Source organism: Emydura macquarii, unplaced genomic scaffold, assembly GCF_026122565.2.
Source record: "Emydura macquarii macquarii isolate MOO-44397 ecotype Brisbane River unplaced genomic scaffold, CSIRO-AGI_Emac_v2 contig_2205, whole genome shotgun sequence".
Classification (NCBI taxonomy): Eukaryota; Metazoa; Chordata; order Testudines; family Chelidae; genus Emydura; species Emydura macquarii.
The window spans coordinates 35,480,338-35,499,160 of NW_027132342.1; the positions used below are offsets into that span (position 1 = coordinate 35,480,338).

Here is an 18,823-nt window from a genome sequence, read left to right on the forward strand (position 1 = left end):
TTAATCTTAACGACTATTCTGTGCTTGGTTCTGCAGCTTCTGCTTTGTTCTCTGTGCCAGTTCCACAGTGTTCCTGGGTTCTGATGAAGTCAGGGAGCTGAGGTGAAAACCTCAAAAGATCTCTGCTGCTGCTGCCTCCTCTTTGCAAATCTGAGGTTGCCAGTATCAGACAAATAAAGAAAAATGTGAAATAAAATGAAGGGTATTTCTTTTTCTAGTCACAATTTTTTGAAATGTTGAAACAGCTTTTTTAAATAACCACATTTTCAGTCTTGGCCACTCTTGGTTGTGTTTATCACCAAACCCCATCAGTTACAAAAATAACAGATTTATAAAGCAGAAAGTATGTGTTGAACATTTGAACTCTGGGAAGCAGTTCTGTAAAAATAGCTCAAGCAGTAGAGGAGACATCTCATAAACTTTTAAAAATACAATGTGATGGCCCACAAAGGACTCAAACCTTTCCCTGCTGTCCCAGAACTTGTACAAAATTATATTTGTAGCAGTATGAGCTGGTCAGAACTTTGTGCTCTGATACATGAATATGTGGCTCCCCCGCACTGGTTCTCTGTGGGTGCTAGACATGAAAAGTGAATGTTGTTTTTATTAATTTTAAAAATGAGAGTACAGTAAAGAACTCAGCATTAAAATAGTTGGCATATGACTTTCAACATTTTATTTTAAAAATGTTTCTTAAAATGTTTTAAGAGCCTGTTGCAACAAGGATAAAGGATCCCATCTCTCTGGGGTCTCACACAGCAGCAGTGACTTGGGGAAATTTCTGTTTGTTTTAAATTCTTAGCTGAATTTTAAACAAAATAGAACAAAGCATTCCAAGGTATTCATTTGTCTACAATCATGTTTCTGTATTATACATCAACAGGCTAACCTGGCCAGCTATTATTTCCTTAATTTGCTTTTCATATTTGGAAGTCATATGTAAGTCTGTTGTAACTCACCTGAGCTGGGACAATATACTCCCTATTCAGAGTAAGGGGAGTGGGTGGCCTCTGGGCTGATGATTTCACCCTCTGTTTTCCACAAAATCCTATATTAGATTTACCAGAGCAAGATTATTGTCTTAACATATCAATAAATAGTTAGCATTTATTTTAAAATTTAAAATAGCATTACTTCTCTGTTTGTTGTGCAGCTGAGGATGGCATCTAGTGTTAGTATTAGTAGTTGATGAGAGCACCTGCAGTGTGCTAGATGTTTTCCAGGGAGAAAATAACGTGCTGTCCTTCCCACAAGGCGCTCGCAATCTAAAGACAAACTTACAATGAGACAGAAGTTAAAGGGGGAAAGGGTAAAACATACTGGTAGAATGGCCATGGATTGGCTGCATCTAACGAACAGTTTAAATTAACCATATACATTTTATTTAATATACATATTAGTATGTATCAGTTAGATTAATAGTAGGCATGATAGGAGTGAGTCTTGAAAAGGATCTTAAGTGTGATGATTTATCATAATTATTTGAAGGATGATAATTTCAGTGTTACTGCACAAGGGATTTTTAAGGCAGTCTGTTCCATATGGCTGTATTCACCATTCATGTGGATGTCTGAACTTGTTTTGATCACCACTTTTTTTCACTAGCAAAGCTAGAGGAGTTCATCTAAAGGTAGTTATGATAGATTCCTGAAGAGAGAAGCAGTCTTAACTGGATAAGTCTCAAGAGAGTGCTTGAAAGGAGCCCACTAGTTTCATCCATAGGAGTTGTAAAGGGAAGCTTGGAACAAGAAGTATAAACTGCTGTAGGCCCCAGTCCTGACCCCAGTGTAATTTGGTCATGTGCTGGAGAGCTTTTCCAGGACTTAAAAGAAGGAAGAATTCTATCCTCAGGCAGCTATAGCTCTAGCCCCTGCACTGCTTTGATGGGGAAGTTAATAGTGAATCTGCCATTTCAGCCCCACTCTCAAATCCTTATTCTACAGTGCTTTTCAGGGAGACACCATAGAATCGGGCTGGATGGTGTGTGGGGGTTATGCAGCTTCTGCACATCAGGATCACACTAACTGCAAAAAGGCCTTCTACAGCGTGGGAGGAGAAGACCATTTCTATGGGTTGTTAGCTCTGTCTTTTGGAGACTTTGAGTTTGTTCTCTCAAAACTTAATAGCTAGAGCTTCTAGGAGGCTTCAATCAATGTGTTAAGGTAGTGATAAATCTTCAGGCTAGTGTTTCATAGCATGCCAAGAGTTGAGATGCTGTGGACAGAATATCCAAGAGAGTGCTCAGGATGGGAGAGGGCACAAGGAGCCTCCAGCTCAGCACCTCTTATGCTGCGATACCCTTTTCAGGGTGGATAACCATGATGTTTAGAACTAGGGAGTAAAAATAGTTTTAGGTGGCTAAAGATAATTGACAATGTATTGTGTGGAGATGAGTGTCTTTGAACATATATGTATGTCCTGACCAAGGTTGTCAATGAAAGGTCACACTCAGGTCCGTAGGGCCTCTTAAATTCAGTCACTCTTGCATGATTCTTTCTTGTGCTGCAGTCAGGGACACCTGGTCATTAACAGCCTTTAGTATCTTATTTCTTTAGTATCTTATTCCTTTAGTTGATGAAGGCTGGATTCAATGAGATAAAGACACGTATTTTCAAAATATGTGCTGCTGGCTGATGAATAGAGTTGCATCTGTGTGCCCTGTAAGGGGTGGATAGACGTGGCCCTTTTGATCTCAGAAATGTAGAGAGATGCAAAGAGCAAAAACTGGGTCAGTATTGACTGAGATGGAAGCATTAGGCACAGTGGCTTTTCAGTAGGTGGCGAGGATAGCCCCCACTGACTAACAATAATTGCTAGTTTCGTGGCTGTGCTCAACTGCTGTAAGTACAAACAGTTAATGTGAATGTTACCAACCAGTTGATAGGCTGCTGTTCAGTGGATTTTTAGTTAGCACAGTGATGTGTATGCATTGCTCAGAATTTGGCCATTTGGCTGATTTGCTTTCTGCTCAGCTTTCATACCCCATCCCAACACCTTTGCACTCTGCGTACTCCAAGCTTTCCATCATTCCAAGCCTCCTCCTCCTTGGACATATCCAGTCTTTCTTCTTCTGGGAACCACTCCAGCTTCTCTGGTTTTTAATTTCTGTTAAAATTCTCCCTAGTGACTACAGAATTCTCTGAGCTGTATGGCCTCCATCTTCCACAAAACCCTAAAAACGTTGCCAGTTAGAATATGGCTTCCTACTCTGGGGCTGAGGGATTAAAACTTAATTTTTTTGTATACAGCTGTGTAATAGTGCTCAATGTGGGAAGTGTGTGTGTGTGTGTGTTTATATAAAACATAACTGTAGGTGTTGAGTGTAGCAATGTTGTTGTTGTTCGGAATAGGCCCAGCGTTTATATTTGCTAGATTTTTTAATTCTTGGATTTCAGGTATCTGAAGTATTTTTGTAATATAAAAGGGAGGACAGTTTAAATAAGACTTCAAGCTGACAGTGTACCTTTAACAAACAATTCAAAATTGGAATACATTGGTCATTTAGCTTATTCTATACAGTTTATATATAAAAATAAATAATATATGTTTTATGTTTGGGCAAACCGTTTGAAAAATACAGCAAGTACACTTTCTCAAAATGTAGAATATCAGAATGTTGTACTTATCTTTGTTAAATATGAAAGCTTCATTGCCTTTTGTATGTAGACTCTAAATGCATTTTGGTATCAAAATTTATCATTTCACAAGATGGTCTACTGTATGTAATAGGGACTTATTACTAAGGTATTAGAAATGTCTTGTTGCTTTTAGATTTTTTTGCTTCAATCAAGAGTAGCGTATATGAATAAGGAATCAAGAGTGTGGATTTAAAACAAAAAACACCTTTTTCTCTATTTTCATTCTTTCACTCTTGATCTTTGTATCTTGTTTTAATTGGCTTTAGTATGATTTCATACCTCCTATCATGCCTGTGGCGGAGTCAGTAGATCCTGCATCATGGAGGCAGGGCTTGCGCAAAACTGGCATTGTTCTTGTGCCAAGTAAAGGTGAAAAGTCTATGGTGAGGCTTTGGTGTGCACAGGATTTGTTTCAGGTTGCAAAATAACATATTTAATCAAAATGTTGGTTCCAGAGTTGCATGGTTTTCAATTGTGTGTAAATTTTTGTTTGCATTTCTTTTTTTATCACAGTGTGTATTATGAACTGTGTGGGTTTTTCAAGCTAACTTTTAGAAAAGATGTTTCCTTTACCAGACGTTTGTTTCTTATGTCATTAACCTACCCAGGAAATGAATGTGTACAGGTTGCCCATCCCCTACCAAAAAAAAAAAATCCAGTATGATAACTTGAAAATAGCTAAGCATTTTGAAATATCCCTAAGAAGCATGAAATACCAGAGTTAGTGTGAGTTAATGGCCTTTAACTTGATGGTGTCTTTGTTTACAGTTACCAACTTCAACAACCAAGGTTTCTCCCAAAGAGGAAGAGAGAAAAGATGAATCTCCTGCCTCTTGGAGGTTAGGTCTTCGTAAGACTGGCAGCTATGGGGCACTTGCAGAGATTACAGCTTCCAAAGAAGCTCAGAAAGAAAAGGACTCTACAGGTGTTATGCGTTCAGCTTCAAGTCCCAGACTTTCTTCTTCATTAGACAACAAAGAAAAGGTAAGCATTTTCAAAATATTAAAACAACACTTCAAAGTTCTGGTCACTTAATTTAGTATAAATATATCTTATGATATGTATTGAATGTAATATGTATTCGTACTGCATCATATAGATAACTATCTTGCAGTGGGGTTTACAACGCTCTTACTAAGTTTTACTAAAAGTTAGATGCGAAATTGTGGCATTAAGTTGTTGCTGTGGGTAGGCTGTAGAGCTACCACAGAAGGAGTGCAGGTGTTTTGCCACCTTTTGAAAAGTGTAACAGGCCTCTCCATCCATACAGAACAGCTTCATTAGCTGGTGGAAGAGTGTATGTGCAGGACCTTGCCACCTTTGGGAAGACTTGCACCACTAGTAGTGCAAAGTCTTGTGCAGTTAAGGGAGTGCAAGGATTGTGATAGTTTCTGTCTCTTGGTCTGGAGTGGCAGGGGTGAGGCTGGAAGAAGGCTTCTTATTACCCCTTCATTCACATGTTGTGGGGATGAGGATTAATACTTTATCCTATTTAATTAAGCATTAATTAGTTAGACTAGCTGTGTTACTAATTTGGCATAGGTATTTGAGCAAAAGTAACTTTCTAGTTTTGCTTGTTCTTACAAAGTAAAGTAATTTCTTTTTTCAAGTTCTAATGTCTTTATGCACATCGTCTTGATTAAATATATTTGCAGATTTTAGGAAAATACTAAACCACTTTAAATGGTAGTTATAGTTGACTGTTATTTTAAACCCAACCTTTGGAGATGTATTAACAGAAAAGCGAAAGGACAGCAAATTAAGACAGTTTGGTCCTTTGAACAGTTTGCTGTTTCCAGTATGATGCTTGTTATCCATAACTTCTGCCTGACACTAATTGTGCAGTTTAGCCTGGAATAAATCAAGATGGAATTGGCATAAAGATAATTTTGCAACTTTGATAGCTGTGCAATTAGGGACTGCTGAATAGTTTTTAATATAACTTACAACTAACATACAGAGCTATTCTTGACTACTAAAAATGTTTCTGACTTACAGGAGAAAGATAATAAAGCAACTAGACTTGCATATGTTGCACCTACAATACCAAGACGACTAGCCAGTACTTCTGATATTGATGAGAAAGAAAACAGGTAACTCTTGAAGCTATAAACTTGTTTTTTAACTATCCACACAATTATTTGACATCACAATTTCTTGGAAATTAATCCCTGGACCTCCAAAATAAAAGTTTAGCTGAAACTAATGGTAAAAACTATTTTGGATGGTGCACATGTGTACTACAGTGTCCCTTCTTCAATCCAAACTATTTCTGTCACTTGGATTCTTATAACCAGGCCATATATTGCAGTCACAAGACAACTGCTGTCTTGTTGCCTCAGAACAGAATATTGGCAAATTGCAATATGTTGCCTTCTTACAGAAACAGTGGGCAGGCATATGTGGGGAAAGCACTTAAATGGTTGTAATTCCTAAGTCTTGTCTACTCAAGCAAAATTAATATCTGTATTTCAGCAACTAACACAATGTCACTACACTGCTGTAAAGAATTATGTAATTTGTTGTTGTAGATGAGGCTTAGGTGTGTATTTTTAACCACCACTTTTACAGTAGGTTTTCATGACGTAGTAAAACTGGCTGATCCCTGTCCACACTGGCAGCTTAACATGCTTTAGTTGCTGCGTTACTGACAGCTGCTGAAATATGGTTACTGATTCTGCTGGTGTAGATATTCTGCTATTCTCTTTACGATAAATAGCATCAGTTTTTTGGAAAATGGTGTTCTGGTTTTTTTGTGTGAAGTTACATGGGTCCTTTTCTACATGGTTGGGTATTGTGTGCTTTCGGGGTGTGTGATTTCTAAAGTGCACTAACATGTTGCATATTAATTGGTCCGTGTAGTACCTGCTGGTGTGCACTAAAGGTTCTCTAGTGGACTTTAACATAGTGCTGTTTGAAACAGTCCTGTGTTACCTTTAAATTATAGTGTAAGTCTGGTTTTGTGGGGAAAAGTTTCAGATTTGCCCAGTAAATTTACTATTAGTTTTTTTCCTCACTGAAAAACCTTAAAGTTCATCATGTAGGCATTGTCTTTAATGGTGTCATGCCTCAAAAATATTTTAGTAGGTAGCTAAATGTTTTCATGTACTAAGCTGGTAGTAGTAGCTAATTATGGCCCTTCATTTACAACAATAAACATTTTCTACATGTTTACGTTGCTGTTACAAGTGAATCCTTTCTCTTCTGCTTGAATTAGATGTACTGTTACCATTTTAGGTTGCTTCTAACCTTTTTCTACCTATATAAAATTTGTGGTGTGTGGTAGGCTTTCTTTATTTTGTAGGAGCAAATATATTTTGCAAGGATGACTTGTGGCAACATAACTGTGTGAGTCATGTACTTGTGTGATGTCACTTTATATGTGGCCGTGGGAGTTGTAGAATTTCCATCGAGCTAGGCACTGGCTGAAAAACTCTTACTGGACTTACAGTTCTGCAGCAAGGGGTAAAGTTGTGGTATAAAGGAATACATGGCGCCCTGGATATAACTTTACAGGGGTTTTTTCCTACCCTCCTGCTTTGTCTATGAGGTAGACCTTTTTTTCCCCCCTGGACTTCCCTTCAATGCTTCAATTTGTTTTTGTGTTTAAAAAGTTGTATTTGTTTATCAGTTTTCATGGTAAAGTTTCTAATTAGCTTGTAATGGGGGATCTTTTGCTTCCTGTGCACTGCAAGATCTGGCTGCAAATTCCTATGGACATAGGTTGTGATAGCTAATGCCGCATGGCAGACCACTGGATGGTGGACATTGTAGGCCATATTGCCCACCAGCCCACATTACCAGTGGCTCAAAGGGCAAAACAGCTTTTGAACTAGGGGAGACTCCAAGAGAGAGAAATCCTGTGAAACTAGCTTCAAAGAAGCAAAATTATAGGTAAGTAGTTTTCCCTTGACTGCATTGGGGTGTTCCAGTAGTGTTGTGAGACCCTCTTGCCCTGTCATGAGAAAACAAAGCCAGTGATGGCAACATGTAAAAGCTGGCTATTAATTTGATATTTATGGTTTGCCTTCTCTTCCACGGCTTCCTTTCATCCACCAGTTATTAACATGACTAGATATAGTAATTTGTCTATAGGAGCTTTGGAGTTTTCTAACTAAAAGTTAGCTTTATTGATGTCTGCACAGGTATGCGTATGTTCTCAAGTCCTAATCTTCTTTTTTCCTCTCCCATCTGTACCCCCCCTTAAAGAAACAAACAAAATTATCTCTAATATATGCCTTGCAAAAATACAATTCTTTATACAGGGACTCCTCTGCTAGCTCAATACGTAGTAGTGGTTCTTATACAAGAAGAAAATGGGAGGAAGATGTCAAGAAAAATAGCTTGAATGAAGGACCTGCATCAGTAAACGCAAGTTATCAAAAAAGGTAAGACTGTGAGCTGTGTATTGCTTTCAGCAAAATAAGTGAACAAATTGTTAGCTTGTGTTTAAGAAAAACAATTAAATGATTTTTGCATTTTTACACTACAAGGACAGTTTTCAGTTAAACATTGCCACTATAATGTCATTCTTTTTATCATAAAACAGATATTAATTTCAAAGTAATGCTAAGAGAGACTTTCAAAGGAAGAAAAATTAAAATCCTTGGGCCACAAGTTCATTCTTCCAAAAAAACCAAAAAAGCCCAATTACTTGTTTCACAAGCAGTCCATTATTTTTTCTAAATATGATTTTACAAACCTGCTTAGAGTGGCGCATGTATGGTAATTAAAGTAGCATAAATATTTCCATTCTGCCATCCTGTTTTTCAGTCTTTATTTGGTATCTGAAATTAGGAGGTTTGGTCAATAGGTATCCAAATACTAAGTGACTGTTTTTTAAATGTTTGAATAAAAATGGTTCAGCCTCTTCTAAGTTTGAGAAAATTTGGTGGTGTAAAAAAAAATTTTTTTTTTTTTTTTTTTTTAAATTGTGACTTTTTGGACAAAGTTCTTGTGCTGATATTCCTAGGAATAGAACTATTTTCAAATTAGTCATGGCTACAGCCTTCATAGAATATAAACATGCCTACATGTGATTAAAAAAAAGGGGGGCGGGTTCTTGATATAAATGAGACTTGACTCTGTTGAAAAGAACTCTCCACACATGCACAGTACACGTTGCACAGTTTTCTCACAGAGGGCCGAATTCGGCAAACATGCACATGAATAACTTTACTCAGTTGAGTAATTCCATTGATTTCCATGTAAAGTTACTCTCATAGGTAAGTGTTTGTATGATTGGCCCGTAAGCATGTAGATTGCATAGATTAAAAAATGTTGTGCTACTTGTGGATGTATGGATAACTAACTGCACACTGAAATGTGCAAATGCGGATGATGCATACACCTTCAGAACCTTTTTCTTTGTCACTGAGATGCAGATCAGTGGTTCCAATGGTGTGTAACTTAAGTGTTCCATATAATAGAGTATATCTTTCATGTGTTGTTTTTTTTTTAAAAGAAAAGAAGAAAAACCTAAAGTTCCATTTAAAAAAATTTAAAGACAAAGGTTGCACAGTCTTCGCAGTTGTGAAATATCAAAGTTAGGGTTGCAGGAGCAACCTTTGTGCTTATGCATTATTATATAGTTTTTAATCACATACTATTTCTCAAGTGCAGTCAATCAGTTTTTTCTGGATCTTACCTAGTCACGTAGCACTTTCTAATAGCTTTTCATTCTTTTTTGCTTACACTATTTTTATTGTCATAGGATAACATTTTCAAAAGCATCTAAATTCTGTTTTAAGAAATGGTTTGGGTACCATTGTCAGGGTGGATTGATTTAAATCACCAAGAGAAAATCATGGATTTAAATCAAGTTTCCCACTGATACTTCTTCACATATTTCTTAAACAATGGTGCAAATCTGATCACTAAAACATGTTAATTTACAACTCTACAGCATTTTACAACATCTAGGAGTGTATACTTTGTGTAATTTTTTAGGTAACTTGGTTTTTATTAATTTAGGAAAGAGCACATAATACTTATTGCCTGTGTCAAGCTGCAGAGGCAGCAGCAGTACATTAGGAATGTTAAGAACTAAATCACACACAGAAACACAATAGCACTTATATTTTATTAAACTAAATCTTAAATGTTACATAAATGTTCCACATTTTATTAACCCTAACAGACAAGTTATCACAACACTAAATGTACGCTGTCCTTAAAACTTCTACAACTAGCTCTTATCTTCCCACTCCCACTGTCATTTTTATTCATAGACTGAAACAGAAATACGAGTTTTCCTGCTTTTTCAACTCCCAGTCGATTTCTTAGCTTTGAGTGAATAATATACCAAATGATGAAAATATTCTTTCTCTGCCTTCAGAGGAAGCTACTGCTGTGAAAAGTTGGCTTAGCAACTGAAGGAACTCTGTTTCAAGGTGCCTGGCTAATGATTTCCCACCAATTCAGGGGAGTGACTTTGTTCAGAACATCATCAGTAAACATGTGCTGTTTAAATGGTTGCGCTCCAGCCCTGAAATTTATTATGACTGGCATAACTGAGGAGTGATTTTTGAGATGCCTATGCCATGGCAGCAGCATCATCTTCAGAAGCTAGGTATCTACCTTTATATCTGGGGTTGAGAATGTTCACAAGAAAATGAGGTGGAGTTAGTGCTTGATCCATTCACTTCTTTATTGCCTGCAGTTTAACTTTCTGGTGAGGTATTTCTTCCTTCAATGCTCTTGAAGTGCCTTCCAAATTTTGACAGCATCAGCATTGTAGCAACAATTTCTCTGTAGTTTGTTTAAGGCTATGGATATTGGCTTCAGTATACTGAGCATATCCTCTACATTCCTCTTTAATCCAATGTTAGATACTTTGGATGAGATACTTCCATCTATTTTATCAGTTTTCTTCACAAAGTGTTACGAGAATAGGCCAGTTTTTAATAAATTGTTCAAAACAATCAACAACAGAATTCCATCAAATATCTTGAGGATGAATTAGTTTGGATCCTCCTGCTCTCTTCAGTGAAGCTGAAGCAAAATGGTTGTTACGGAAGTATTTTGCGACTTCAACAATGTTTTCTTTTATTCCTGGAGAAGACATACTTAAGTCTTTGACTAAAAGATGCATTAAATGGGCACTGCAGCCATATGTTGTTAAGGAGCATCCTTCAGTTTCTTCTTCTAAGTATCTTCTCATCTTTGCCACATTTGCAGCATTGTCTGTGACAAAATTGCGCATGTGACTGTTGAATTTTTGTTCACAGTTTATTACAGCTTTCACTGCCACTTTTTTAAAATGTTCAGTCGTGTGGGCATTTCCCAATGTATCTATTGTTTCTGAAAGATATGCAACTCCCTCTTCTGTTGTCACACTGTCACATATTACTGGATCATTATGTACATTGCTTCACTCATCAAGGCTTAAACTGGCAAATTTCCCCTCAGTATTTCTTGCATGCTGTTCAAGTTCCTTCTCATACACTGTGTCTAGCAATCTTCCACTAATGTCTACTCTACCAGGTGGAGTGTTATCTGGTCGTAAGGACTCAACCATGTCAATGAAGTGTTTATTGTTAACAATGCGAAAAGGAGAATTTGTGGCATAAATGATGTGAGCAATCTTTTCATCTATGGTGTCTTGTTGGTATTTGCTGGTCCATACTACAAAGCCATCCATGGTGGTGGTTTTACTGGATAATTGAAATCTTTTGCTTGCTGCTGATACTTTATCTGAAATACGTTTAGTTGCAGCACTGCTGCTAAAAGTGCCAACCGATGACTGTGAAGTTATTGCAGGTAGACAGTCACAGTCAAAGTCTCTTGTCCTTAAATGGAATCCTGAAACAAAATTCAAAAACAATTTTGAATAGTCGTTCTTCTCACTCTATTATTCAGTTAATCATTTACATTTTTTTCAGCAAAGATGCAGATCCGATTCCAAATTACCAAAAAAGCTAATAGTGACTTCACTTAGAGTGCACTTAATTTTGGAGTAAGCCCCATAGAACTCACTGGCACTTCTGGTTTTAGAGAAAACAAGTATAGGATGGGGTTCCCTTGGGAAAGCGGCTTTATGCTGAAGTAAAATAGGGAATAGACGTATAGCATCACCATTATGGTATGTGGCCATGATGTTCCAAAATAAGGGGCATGTATTATGTAATATAAAAGAAGACAATGACACCCAGTGGCAAATAGAAACTCTAGATTTCTCTTACTTCAGCTTTCTGTACCGTATACTTGGGTGATAGATTCTAAACCTAGTTAACTAATTAAACAAGCCAAAAGAATTAACCAAGCTAAACTTTTTTTTCTAGCAATATCCAACATAGCAAGCAACTTGGGAATTTACTTGTTAAATCACACTTATACTAAAAGGCATAGAGAGAGAGTCTTGAAGAATGATACATTGCAAAGTGAATTATTTAAGTTACTAACCAGTTGATTCACATTGTTCTTCAGACATATCCACATCTTCATCCACATCATTTTCTCCCAATAAACAGTTTTCATTATGATGTTTCATCTTGCAAGTAGGCCCTGCATCTCCTTCTTTCACTGCTTACACTTGACATGTTTTCTTTTTTTGCCCAGGGAAGGAATTTCTTCAAGATATTCCCAGATAGGGTCTCTCTTGCACTCAGAAGCCATGACAGTTTTTCTGTGGCAAAAGTATGGGGGAATATAGAAAGCTGTGTGTGTACTGAATAATGTCTTCCCTTTTTCTTTCCAGTCCATTCCACTGTTCCTTTCTACTCTGCCTCCGTCCTTTGTGTCTCTGTCTTTAAGACAGTGTCTTAACTAACCCTTCTGTCTTGTTTGGCCCAGTTCCACCACCACATAAGCACAGAACAACAACAATCCTATCCAACTTGTCTTTCTTTGCACGTATGACTTTAGTCTGCTGAGTAACAGAAACTGAAAACCCAGAACTTTCAAGAAGCAAGAGCTGGTAGTTAGTTAGACTGGACAGACTAGAGCCATTAATTCATTTTTATGAGACTGTAAGTATAGGTTTATCATGTTTGTGATGAGATTTAATTGTAACTGTTATTTTTTAAATGAGAGAAGGTTAATATTTTATTGATTTAAAAAAAAATCAAATCTGATTTAAATAAAAAAAAAATCCTATTTAAATAAAAAAAAAAACATTGATTTTTATCCACTCTGACTTTCAGTGAGGCGTAGGCTCCAAAGAGCCTAAGGCCTGGTCTGCATTGGCAATGGAGGTCGACGTAACGCCACTTACGTCAACCCCCTAAAGTATGCGTCTCCATTGACACATAAGTTCCGCCAACCTAAATCATGGTAAAAGTTGACCAAATAAATCCACCTCCGCAAGTGGCATAACACTGAAGTCGAATTCCATGGGTCGCATTTGCGTCAGTGTAGGCAGAGCACAACGTAAATTGACGCCATTGGCCTCCGGGAGGTTTCCCATAATGTCTTGTTGTGACTGCTCTTGACATTGGTGCTCTTCTGTAACATGGCCACGTAAACAGAAATAGCTCCTTTTCTCAGTCCCAGGAAATTTTGAATGACCATTTCCAGTTTCGACAGCAAAGAGAGTGCTTTGTAGCTGAACTGCTCGTGGCGACTGCATGGCCCAAATGCGCTCCAGCATGGAGTCATCCAGAGGTCTTGGATCTCATTGATCTGTGGGGCGAAGAGTCTGTTCTGGCTCAGCTCCGAGCTAGTAAAAGAAATGTAAATATCTACGAGAAGATATCTCACAGCATGTTGGAGAAGGGACACAACAGAGGCATTCAGCAATGCCACCTTAAGATCAAAGAGCTGAGGCAGGCTTATCAGAAAGCTAGGGAAATTAACAGCTGTTCTGGCTCCTCACCCAAAACATCCGCTTTTATGAGGAGTTGCATGCGATTTTCGGCAGTGACCCCACCACTGTGCCACCACTCAGTGTCAATACCTCCGTAGAATCTCAGTCCAGAACGAATGAGGGAGGACTCTGTGAACAAGGAGGATAAGGAGAGCAGGGTGCAGGAGAATGGGGTATCCATTGTCCCTGAGAGCCAGGACCTGTTCGTTACCCCAGAGCAGCCCTGCCACACACAGTACAGCGGGACTGATTGAGATGCTGGGGAAGGCACATCTGGTGCGTGTGCTTGGCAAATCTCATTTTTGCAGTCATGTCCCCAGTCCAGCTTCTTAAAAGGAGTTTGTGTTTTTGAGGGAATGTGCTTCCTGGGTGTTGCCAAATTTCAGTGGAGAGTTACTCCTGGAACAGACTATTTATGTGCAGAGGTATGCTCCAAGAACCCTCTGTGGCCATATCAGGGAAACTTTCATGTAGGTAATCTGTAATGCTTTGCAGAAGGTTTCTGGGGAAGGCAGCCTTATTTCTTCCACCCTGCTATTAAATGAGACGGCATCATCACAGAACACCGCATAGCAGCATAAGGGCCAGGCCTGTACCCCAATGCTTGGAGCAAATCTTCCCTTTCCACCTGCGTTACCCTCAGGAGACTGATATCACACATGGTCACCTGGGGAAGATGGCACAAGTTTAAAATACCCAACCAATACAGTCACTCCGTGTTATTCCTCTGCCATGGCCGATGTCCCTATGCACCGCCTCAAGACAATTTCTAGTTCTGGTTTTGTTGCTATGAGCGTTACAGGTCAGGACACTGGTTGCCCTATGTTTTCTGCTGCTACCCTTCACCCGCAGCATTCTCTAATCTGTTTTGCCCACCTCCTCCCAAACCGGTTCTTGGAATATTACAGGGGAGCCCAGTGATCCCTCTCCTTGCTCAAGTGTGGATTGTGAATTTTAGTGCTAATGAAACCTCTCTATAATGCATGCAAGGGTCCCTTACTTACCATGTCTGGAATGCCGTTCCGACCCATCCACTACGTACAGCTTGGAATGTGCGTCTGGCTTAACCTTGTGAACATGAAGGGGAGTTCTTTTTACATTGTAACATTTTTTTAATACTTTGGGTTAGCTAACAATGGCAACCTTTTTCTTAGTTGACATTTCGGCTTTTGGCCGATGTTGCAGAACTCCTGCTGAAAGACTTTCCCAGATTAGAAAGCAGAAAAAAACCCGCGGGATAGCATTTTAGTCCTGCTTTGAGCAGGGGGTTGGACTAGATGACCTCCTGAGGTCCCTTCCAACTCTATGATTTTATGATTAGTGAACTAATGCCTCCGTGGCTGCTGACACAGAGCCTGGAGGATGTTCTTGTCTGAAAAACTAGACATGGACATAGAACACAGAAGGATCAGCGCAGGAGCGTGATATGCAACAGGAGATGCTGCGTATTATGAGGGATCAGTCTGACATGCTGAGGCATCTGGTAGAGCTCCAGGAAGAGCAGCGGCAGGACAGACTCCCTCTGCAGCCCTTCCAAAATGCTCCACAGCCTAGCACTTTATCAGTCCCCACTCCCAAGCGCTTTAGGAAGAGACTGAGCAGGGTGCAGTATGTGCTGTGCTCTACACCAGTGGAGGCGAGCAGAAAGACGCGATGGCCCCTTTAAGAACTGCCCGCAACCACAGTTGCTTTCACAGTGACACTTCGCAATGTTAGATTATCCTCCTTTCTCCCCATTGAAACGGGTACAAATAAAACTTTGCAGCTTTAAAAAATATCTCCCTTTATTCATTCATAGCTTGGGTGGGGAAAGAAGGGGAGGGGGCTGCTGGTGGGAGGGTGGGGGATGGGAAAGAGGAAGGCACAGGAGAGACATACATTACTGTGGTTCATTGCAAAACCATTTTTTCAATGCTTCCTATAGGCGAAAGCGTTCCATGGTTGCCTCTGAGCATAGCACTGGAATCGGCTGCTCAAAATTTGCGGCCAGCCTATCAGCCTTCACGGCTCAGCCCTGGGGGAATTTTTCACCCTTTGTTTCATACAAGTTATGGATCATACAGCATGCAGATATAACTGATGGGATGTTCTTTTCGCTGATGTCAAGCATAATGAGTAGACATCTCCATCTGGCCTTTAAATGCCCGAATGCACATTTCACCACCATTCTGCACTTGCTGAGCCTGTTATTGAAATGCTCCTTCTCACTGTCCAGGTGCCTGGTGCCTAGCCAAGGGAGCAAGGGGTAGGCAGGATCCCCCAGGATCACTATTGGCATTTCAATATCCCCAATATTTATTTTTTAGTCAGGGAAGAAAGTGCCCACCTGCATCTTATTGAACAGGCCAGAATTCCTAAAAAGGCATGCGTCATGCACCTTTCCTGACCACCCCACATTGATGTTGGTGAAACGTCCTTGTGATCCACAAGGGCCTGCAACACCAATGAGAAGTATCTCTTCCAGTTTATGTACTCTGTGGCAAGGTGATCAGGTGCTAGGATAGGGATATGTGTGCCACCTATTGCCCCCCACAGTTTGGGAACCCCATTGTGGTAAACCTGTCCTGTTTCCCAAAATCACTATCCTTCCTAGCAGAAATCTATTAATGGCCCTGCACGTTTGCATCAGAGCAGCTCCAACGGTGGATTTACCAACTCTGAATTGATTCCCACCTGACTGGTTGCAGTCTGGGGTTGCCAGCTTCCACAGAACAAAGGCCACTTGCTTCTCCACTGTCAGAGCTGGTCTCAAGCGAGTATTCACATGCTTCAGGGCTGGGGACAGCTCTCCCTAAAGTTCAAAGAAAGTGGCCTTTCACATAGGAAAGTTCTGTAGCCACTGCTTATCATCCTAGACCTTCATAACAATGCGATCCCACCAGTCTGTGCTTGTTTCCCGGGCACCAGAACCAGCACTCCACGGACTGAAGATGATGTGTGACAGCTTGCAGCAAACAGGAATTGTTTCACTCTATGGCTGGTAGCAGGGCTGCCTCCGTAACGTTGCTAATTTCCGTGCTGCAGCTGCTGTCTTTCCTTTGAAAATACTGCATGATAAGCCGGAAGGTATTTGTGATGCTCACCATGATAGTGCAGAGCTGAGCAGGCTCCATGCTTCTCCAGCAGTGGCGTGCACACGACTTAGAAAAATGGCACGAAAAAGCATTTGCAGTTTGTTTGGGACAAGAAGAGAGGGGGAGGAAACACGTTGCATCATGAGAGGACAAGCAGCTTCCCAAAAACCTCTGTGGCTAGTTGCACTGTGGGATAGCTACCCACAGTGCACTGTTTTGAACGTCAATCCAAGCATGGTGAGTGGGGATGCAAGAGTCCTACGCAGAGGAGTGTGGTGTGTTTACACTCCTGTGACTTCTACAGTTCGGTAGTTGAAAGTCAATCTAAAGTAAATCGACTTCACTCTGCAGTGTTGACATACCCTAACTCACTTTTGAAAACCAAACTTAAGCTTTAGGCACTCTTATAAATGTTACCCACAGCCTAATATATCACTGAATACTGAAATGTTTAGTTGTCATCTCTTTTAGCTATATTTTATTAATGTCACAGCTCAACCATCCTTAGATGCAATTCAGGGGATAAGACCGCTAACTCTGAATCTGATTTAATTCCAGACTTAGGTGGCCTATTAAATATATACCAGCAAATTTTCAGTATTTTCACTATTTCAGTTTATCTGTAGTATGTTTTTAAATGGCTAACTATATACAATGAGTAATAGTATTTATTCATCTATCCAGTGCCTAAAGTGTAGTAAACTCTTTAAAGAACAAATAAGACATGATCACTGACCCAAGAACGTTTACAATTCCCCACACTAGCAGAATTCTGAGCTGGGCATTTCTGGCTGCTTTCTGGCCCCTTCTGTGTAATTCATGCAGCCCAAAGGGGTCAGTAAACAAATCAGAATGTGACACCTACGTTGCTATTGCTTAAGAAATAGCATGGGATCATGCAGCTGAAGACTGTATTGTACTCCATCTGTACAAGGAGTAGAGTTAAGATTCTGCATACAACCTTAAATTGATAATTCCTCGGTTCTTAATGTACAATTTTAATGTTCTTTTATCATACAAAGAAACCTATGTCATTTTAAAGCAAATTTAACAGCAGTAGAAGAATAAAAAAAATCCAGAGCAGTGATTTCAAAATGGCAGCACGCATGCTACTGCTTTGCAGTCAGTACTCTTAACAGTCTGTACAACCGATGAGGCTGCTAAGTTCAGGCACAGAGGAAGCATATCACAGTGCTTCCAACTCTGCTATATAGAATGAGGAGTACAGAACCAATTGTGTTAGAACCTTTGTGTTCTTTTCTTCCTCCTGACCTCCTTTTTCTCTCTACACCTTGAAAAGTGGAGATGCTAGGGGGAATGTTGGAAATAGGGTCATAGAGTGGAATAATGTTTGAGTTAGGATGCAGCAACCTCCTCTCGCCCCCCCCCCCCCCCCCCCGCATAGGGCAGGAGGAGGAGTCCCAGCGCCACCCTCTCACAGCTGCCCCAGGGAGCAGGGTTCTGTACCCATGGGGGGGCATGTGGCTTCAGGGGGGAAGGGGTGCAAATACAGGCTTGGCTCCACCACACTCACCCACCACGCAGCACCCACCTCTCCCGCTGCAGTACTGCAGCCCAGTGCCGGCTCTGACTGGCAGCCTCACCCCCAGCCTTGGGGAGAGGGAGGCCTGGGCCGGTCCTTCATGACACACACAAGGCGGGGACACAGGAGGCTCTGTGAAGGGCTGGCCCGGTGCCCTCCCCACCCCCTGCACTTACCCATCTCTCCAGCCCTATAGCCTGGCACCTGCCTGGAGGGGTCGTCAGGCCAGCTCTTCACGACAGGTGGGTGGGGGAGGCACTGAGGGGCGCCCTCAGAACCTCCTGCATCCCCCGTCTCCTGCGGTTGGTGAAGGGCTGGCCCGGTGCCCCCCCACAGGCCAGCATCCAGTGGCTTGGTCCCCCCCATTTCCCTCCCAGTACGCCACAGCACATTTGAATAACTGAGAGTGTTGCTGGAATCTGAGTGTGTGTATATGGTGAATCCACAGAGATGAGTGAGTGAAGAATGAGGCAGTGAAGGGAAGGATGAGGGCTTCCTTCGGCAGAGGCCGTTAAAACACTACTACATACAGTTAAGGGTATGAGGTGATAATATTCTGAGTCTCCAAATTTGCCGGAGTAGCCGAAGAAAAGTTCAGAATTAAGGTTGGCTTCCAGGTTACAGCATCAGAGGCTGAAAGAAGGTCTAAGCCAAGGGAAATGGGGATGCAATTCCAATTTGAAAATGCTCCTTTTGCTCAAAAAATGTTTGCAAGAGAGGCGGTCCTGTGTTTTACTTAGTCACATCATAGTTTTATGACATC

At 40.5% G+C, this 18,823-nt stretch overlaps 1 protein-coding gene across 1 annotated transcript in view; it reads left to right on the forward strand.

Annotated features, from left to right (window-relative positions):
- The window catches only part of PPP1R12A (protein phosphatase 1 regulatory subunit 12A), a 204,056-nt gene that overhangs the window by 141,669 nt on the left and 43,564 nt on the right, over nucleotides 1–18,823 (forward strand). Inside the window, exons 10-12 of the mRNA XM_067559898.1 lie at nucleotides 4,407–4,622; nucleotides 5,637–5,731; nucleotides 7,904–8,026. Coding sequence (XP_067415999.1) covers nucleotides 4,407–4,622; nucleotides 5,637–5,731; nucleotides 7,904–8,026 — 434 coding nt within the window. The remainder of the gene's footprint in view (nucleotides 1–4,406; nucleotides 4,623–5,636; nucleotides 5,732–7,903; nucleotides 8,027–18,823) is intronic.